General features: G+C 36.0%; 1 protein-coding gene across 1 annotated transcript in view; it reads left to right on the top strand.

Moving 5' to 3' along the window:
- The window catches only part of LOC106875948 (AP-2 complex subunit mu), a 29,562-nt gene that overhangs the window by 16,350 nt on the left and 6,299 nt on the right, over nucleotides 1–6,913 (top strand). Inside the window, exons 5-7 of the mRNA XM_014924281.2 lie at nucleotides 729–864; nucleotides 1,674–1,821; nucleotides 3,685–3,816. Of these exons, the coding sequence (XP_014779767.1) occupies nucleotides 729–864; nucleotides 1,674–1,821; nucleotides 3,685–3,816 (416 nt within the window). The remainder of the gene's footprint in view (nucleotides 1–728; nucleotides 865–1,673; nucleotides 1,822–3,684; nucleotides 3,817–6,913) is intronic.

The raw sequence follows: 6,913 nt of genomic DNA, 5'->3' as shown, positions 1-6,913 counted from the left end.
AAAAAAAAAAGAAAGAAGCAGGAGTGGCTGTGTGGTAAATAGCTTGCTTACCAACCACATGGTTCCAAGTTCAGTTCCACTGCGTGGCACCTTGGGCAAGTGTCTTCTACTATAGCCTTGGGCCGACCAAAGCCTTGTGAGTGGATTTGGTAGACGGAAACTGAAAGAAGCCTGTCGTATATATATATGTATATATGTATGTGTGTGTATATGTTTGTCCCCCCACCATCGCTTGACAACCGATGCTGGTGTGTTTACGTCCCCATAAATTAGAGACCGATAGAATAAGTACTAGGCTTCCAAAGAATAAGTCCTGGGGTCGATTTTCTTGACTAAAGGCGGTGCTCCAGCAAATGACTGAAACAAGTAAAAGAGTAAAGAGTAAATTCTTTTTATAAATTATTAACCCTTTAGCATTCAGATCTCTGTCAAATGTGATACTTCGTTATTCACATCCTTTTTAATTAACCATGCTCTATCTCATAGCTTCAAGATTTTGATGAGATTGTTTAATTTTAGAATGACATTGTAGGTTATGTATGGAAGGCCAGATATGCCTGGTGTGAATATAAAATGGGTAAAATATTTGAGCCGGATATGTCCAGTTTAAATGCTAATGGGTTAAACATAATTCCTTCTTTAGGGTTCTTTTGTAAGACTAAATTTACCTTTTTTTTTTCTTCCCCATCTGATATATTTTTTAAATGTTTCTCACTTTATATTTATAGAGCAAAGAAGAGACAAGCCAAATAACATCACAAGTGACGGGTCAAATTGGTTGGCGCCGTGAAGGAATAAAATACAGGCGAAACGAACTCTTCCTTGATGTTCTTGAGTCTGTCAACCTGCTGATGTCACCTCAAGGTAAATAACTTTTGTTTAATTGATTTAGCTTTAAGACCATTTCATTTAATAAACAATTTCTCTTGTTCTAACAAGTCAAGGCAACTTCAATGAAAGTAGTATTTGAATCTGTTTGTATGAATGTATGATGCATCAGTGATGTACCTGTGCATGGGAAGATCATTATGATCCATATGTAGAATAAAACCTACTGGATATTCTACAAAGGACATTGAAGTCTTATTATCAACTATGGATAAAAACTGTCTATTGACAAATGGCCAGTTAGGTATAAAGGCCAGATATACTTCCTGGGGTATCAAAGTATAGAGTGTCTGTAGACTAAATACTGCATACTGCTTTTATTTTAATTTGTGTTGGCAAAGGAAAACTGAAACAAATCAGCATGGTCTAGAATGTGGTTCTGGTTCTAAGATTTGCAACTTAACTTGAAAAATGATGTAATACAGCAAAAAACATGTACAAATCACTTATTAAAACATAATAAATTTCGGAAATATTTTTACATGTATTTTATTTGATTTTCAACTTTGGTATTGGTTTTTAGCTTTTTTAATTATATTTTATACTGTTAAAATATGTTTGCTGAAAAACCAATGTAAAGTTGCATAAATTAACTGAAATTGAGTTTTGAAACACAGTAAACTTACAGAAGTCCAAACACCATATTCTCATAATAATCAATAAGCAGAAATATAGTCATTTTTATGAAACCTGTTGAATTCTTGATTAATTTAGAATCCAAAAAACATGCATGGAATGTATTTTGGTTAAAAAAAATAGTAACAAATTAAAAAAAAATTTTTCAGGCCAAGTGCTCAGTGCCCATGTCGCAGGTAAAGTTGTAATGAAGAGTTACCTCAGCGGCATGCCGGAATGCAAATTCGGGATAAACGACAAGCTACTGGTGGATATTAAAGGGAAAGGAAGCCTCGAAGATGGAGGTCGAGCTGGCGGGTGAGTTTCATATTGAAATATGTAAAGAAAGATGTTTTTGTTCAATATTTGTTTTAACCATTCTGGTAGTTAAAACGTATGTAGTTCCAGGAAGAATAGCCAATAAGTGATACATCATATTAATATACTGGTGCATTTTATTTATATGAAGAGGTGTTGAAAAGTTCCTGGCTTTAAGGGTATTATGAAAGGCCTGGTTGGAGGCACACACTTCTGAGTTCTTTTACAAGGCTTAGAAAAACTGAAGGACTGCTGCAATAAATGTGTGAATCTGAGAGCGGAATATGTTGAATAAAATCATAATTAACTGATCCTCCTGTATTTTCTTATGCTTAAATCCAGGAACTTTTCAGTTGTCCCTCGTGTGTTTGTATGTAGATATAGATAAAATTATAAAAAAAAATTATATAAGATTATGAGGCAAAGAGAAGACAATACATGAAGTCAGGTAAATAATTGAAAATTATGTAGAAATATAGTATAAAAACAATGAAAATATATATATGCTAAAAGAAGACCAGTAAAGAATCTCCTGTTTTGGGTGATAACTTTATCATAAGACTAGAAACATTAAAATTGATATAATTTCATTATCTTTGTGTTTTCTTGTGTTATATTCTGTTAATTCTTCCCAACGCTTCTTTTTACTAACATTGGTCTTCATCTAATTTCTTGTTGAAATATTGAATTACAAACACATTGTTAGCCATTCCAATCAGCCGTTTGTAAAAGTGTTGGAATTTCTTGACCCTTTAAACCTGTTGGTCAGCACCTGTTCCTTTCTATACCAACCTACCTCAAACCACCTTTGGCTCCTTAATATTAGATAACTTTACATATTTCATCTAAGAACCTTCTTAAGTTAGGTTCCAAACACCAGCATAATGTATCAATGTAATTTTCAAAATTATGAAATACTGAGCATTTCATGAGATATATTGGTCCTGCGAATGTTTAACATTAAGACACATTTTTATATGTAGACATGTAGTTGTCTCCTTCATTGGACATGAAACTCACCTTGCGAAGACCTGTTGGGGCAAGCGAAAGCAGTGCCAAGCGTCGCCTTCCTGGCACTTGTGCCTGTGGCACGTGTAAAGACATTCGAGTGAGATCGTTGCCAGTGCCCCTGGACTGGCTCTTGTGTGGGTGGCATGTAAAATACACCATTTTGAGCGTGGCCGTTGCCAGTACCGCCTGACTGGCCTTTGTGCCGGTGGCATGTAAAAGCACCCACTACACTCTTGGAGTGGTTGGCGTTAGGAAGGGCATACAGCTGTAGAAACTCTGCCAAATCAGATTGGAGCCTGGTGTAGCCATTTGGTTCACCAGTCCTCAGTCAAATCATCCAACCCATGCCAGCATGGAAAGCAAACGTTAAACAATGATGATGATGTAATTTCCGTCATTCAACCTATGAAGTTGTAGTTTTCATCTCATTTCATTGATGCATGTTTGACTATTGAGCACCTGATCATTAGTTAAGGGCCATGTTGACTTGAGTAGGAAATCAAATTAATACAACCTTAAAAAAATTAATGACTAGCAAAACATCAGTCCCAGTCATCTACCAACTAGGCAGATTTTGTAATTGAATTACCTGTGTATGATATTCAAGTAGTTTTCAAGAAAACTCACTTTTTTATAAATATCTGAGTGTTAATAATTCTATGGCAAATTGAGAAAAAATATTGATTTAAAAATCATTTCACTTTACCCTTGACTTTGGTGTGTTCATTCATTGAACACAGTAGGCCTGTTATGCTTTTTTTTTTAATTTTCTATTCATGTATATTTGTGAGGTATGTTTTTTTAAAGATTATTCATTATCAGGTTGTAAATGCCATTTACTTACTGTTGCAGCACTACTTCATCTGGCAAAAACTCCATTGCCATTGACGATTGTCAGTTCCATCAGTGTGTGAAGCTCAGTAAATTTGAGACGGAACACAGCATAAGTTTCATACCACCAGATGGCGAGTTTGAACTAATGAGGTAACTTTCTGTTGATTCATTTTTTTTTTTTTTTCAAGTGAAGTCAGATAACATTGTCTGTTGTTTTTTAATTTTATTTATGATTATTTTTTTAATGACATAAAGGAGGAAGGTCAACACCCTGACTATAATTTATAGGACTGTCAAGAATGGTGGGAGGAAATAAATTAAACTTGAGCTAATGTTCAAAATGGGGCCATTTAGTGATGTTAATTATGTGGATTGGCAGAATCATTTGCAGGTTCAACAAAATACTTTCTAGTATTTGTTCTGGTTCTTTACATTTTGAGTTCAAACCCTGCTGAGACCCAACTTTGCTTTCATCCATCCAGGGTCAATGAAAATATTTACCAGTCAAGAACTTACATTGATATGGACTGGTTCCTGTGCAGGTGGCACGTAAAATACACCATTTTGAGCATGGCCGTTGCCAGTACCACCTGACTGGCCTTCATGCCGGTGGCACATAAAAAGAACCCACTACACTCTCGGAATGGTTGGCGTTAGGAAGGGCATCCAGCTGTAGAAACTCTGCCAAATCAGATTGGAGCCTGGTGTAGCTATCTGGTTTCACCAGTCCTCAGTCAAATCGTCCAACCCATGCCAGCATGGAAAGTGGACGTTAAATGATGATGATGATGATGATGATTTGTTCCTTTCCCCCAAATTTGTAAGAAATCATTATAAGGTAATAATGGATTAGTAGAATCTTTAGTTTGAACATAATGTTATGTTAAAGCATTTTAATGTTCTGAGTGCAGAATCCTATCAAGGTTAACTTTTGCTTCATCCTTCCAGAGTTGATAAAATAGAGTACCATCAACACCAAGTATCAAGAACAATATAATCAACCGTTACAATTTCAGGCCTTGTATCTATATTAAAAAGAATTGTTGTTCTTGGTGTTGTTGTAAATGATGCTTGTTGATAGTTGCAAGAAGTTCTTTTATGATATTATTTTTGCGTTTAAATCTTTAGACTTGTCCTGGTTCCTTGATTAGAAGCTAGATGTTGTATAATCCACTCTAAATATGGTGTGTGCTAGTATTCCAGCAATCAGCTTTCAAAGATTTAATCACCATTCTGAATTCTGTATTTTCTCTATCACTTATCTATATGATGTCATTTTCTTGACATTTCACGCAACACTTCATCTATTCTTATAAGTCATCAAAAAAAAAAAAACACCTATGTGGTTGTTTGCTCTGGTAGAAATAACTACCAAATCTCCTTAAAAATATTACTAGCATTAAAAACAGGGAAGGACATTGGATAATATTCTTTCTATAAGATATGCAATGCATTTAATCATGAGTTTGCTGAATTGCACCTGACCTAGTGCAAAACAACTTAATTTCACTAGTATTTTGGCTAAAGGCGGTGCTCCAGCATGGCCACAGTCAAATGACTGAAACAAGTAAAAGAGTAAAAGAATATATATTCTGGTAGTTTTGACATTTTACTAATAAATAATGTTTAATGATGATTCAGTTTCACTGAGGAAGTGGTGGAGGAAAAGTTCTTTCTAAGACAGGAGAGTGAAAAAGGGAGGTGAATATGTGTGCATGCGCGAGGGTCTGCAAGTGTGTGTGTAATAACAGAACGTGTGTGTGCGTATGTATGTGTGTGTGTGTGCGTGGTTTGGTTGTTTATCTGTTAGTGTGTATGTGTGTGTGACGTAGTGGAAGGAATTAGTAGCAGGAATAGTTAGGGAGTGCTTGTGGACAATGGTCAGTGGAAGGTAAGCAGGCAGTTTTTGAGTATGTGTGTGTGCGTGTGTGTTTGTATTGTGTGGGTGTGATTTCCTAGCAGTGTGTGCCTGTATTTTTTGTGTACGTGTGTGTATGTGTATATATATATATGTGTGTGTGTGTACATGTGTGTGTATATGCGTGCGGTATCTGTCTGACGGAGCAATGATGAGAACCATCTGGTCATCCTTAAGAACAACTGAGACTTGCACTGTCAAACTCTCTCACTTATGGACCCTCTTCAGTCCAATGGCAAGACCAGGTCAAGACAACTGGGAGATGGAAAAGGATGCAGTTGATGACCAAGATGTCTTTTTTCCCCCCTCATCTTTCTCTCTGCACTTCACAATGTATTGCTGCAGTTGCCTTCCTCTCTGTTTAAACAAGGGCTTCTCAACCATTTATCTATGGACCCCTTTGATTACTTTTTTTTTATTCTGATGGACCCCAATAGCCATTTGATGTTTAAAAACTAATTTTGTAGAAACTTCTTTCAAGATTCTTTTGTTTTTCACCCATTAACTTGTGTAGGTTAAATTATGTAAAATATTAGAGAAAGAAACCTTGCTGTTATTTTTGCAATACATGCCAATACATATATCTAAAGCGAAATTTTTTTCATAAGCCCTTAAAATATTATTGTGGATCCCCAATTTACTATTTTGTTTTGTGTATCTCAAAAATCTATGGAGCCTGGTTGAGAAACCACTGATTTAAACCATGAAGGTTTTTTCTGCAGAGCCCACCAGATTCAGTCTTCACATGTATAGGCAGGGAAGCTGTGATATACTAATTAACCCCTATTTTGGACCCTGACAGGTGCTACTACTTTTGGTAAGAGTTGACCTGAGAACAATAGTGGCTGAGAGGTGGCTCCATTCTCCTTGGATCTCTTGAACCAGGGCACCACTGCATGATGCAGTTTGAAGTCTACCCAGGACATAATATCATAGTAGTGACATTGTTTTACTGCCTTAATAACTTCCACTAAATTTACATTCTGTTTCACTGAGATGTTGTGTAACATCCACTTTTACTGATATAATCCTGTTATTGTCCTGCCAGAGATCTCACTCAGCTTTCTCATGTATTTTTTATTTTGTTTCTTTGATCTTTTACATGCTTTGGTCAGTGTACTGTGGCCATGCTGAAGCACTGCACTGAAAAGGTTTAGTCAAACAAATTAACCCCAGTATTTAATGCTTTTAATGTCTGGTATTTAGTCTCTTGGTTTCTTTTTGCCAAACTATGTTATGTGGGTGTAAACAAACCAATGCTGGTTTTCAAGTGCAATGTTGGGAACACACACACACACACACACACACACACACACACACACACACACA

The sequence above is a fragment of the Octopus bimaculoides genome, chromosome 16 (assembly GCF_001194135.2).
Source record: "Octopus bimaculoides isolate UCB-OBI-ISO-001 chromosome 16, ASM119413v2, whole genome shotgun sequence".
NCBI lineage: Eukaryota > Metazoa > Mollusca > Cephalopoda > Octopoda > Octopodidae > Octopus > Octopus bimaculoides.
The sequence above is the reverse complement of the archived record's forward strand: the minus strand, read 5'-3'. Positions and strand labels throughout refer to the sequence as shown.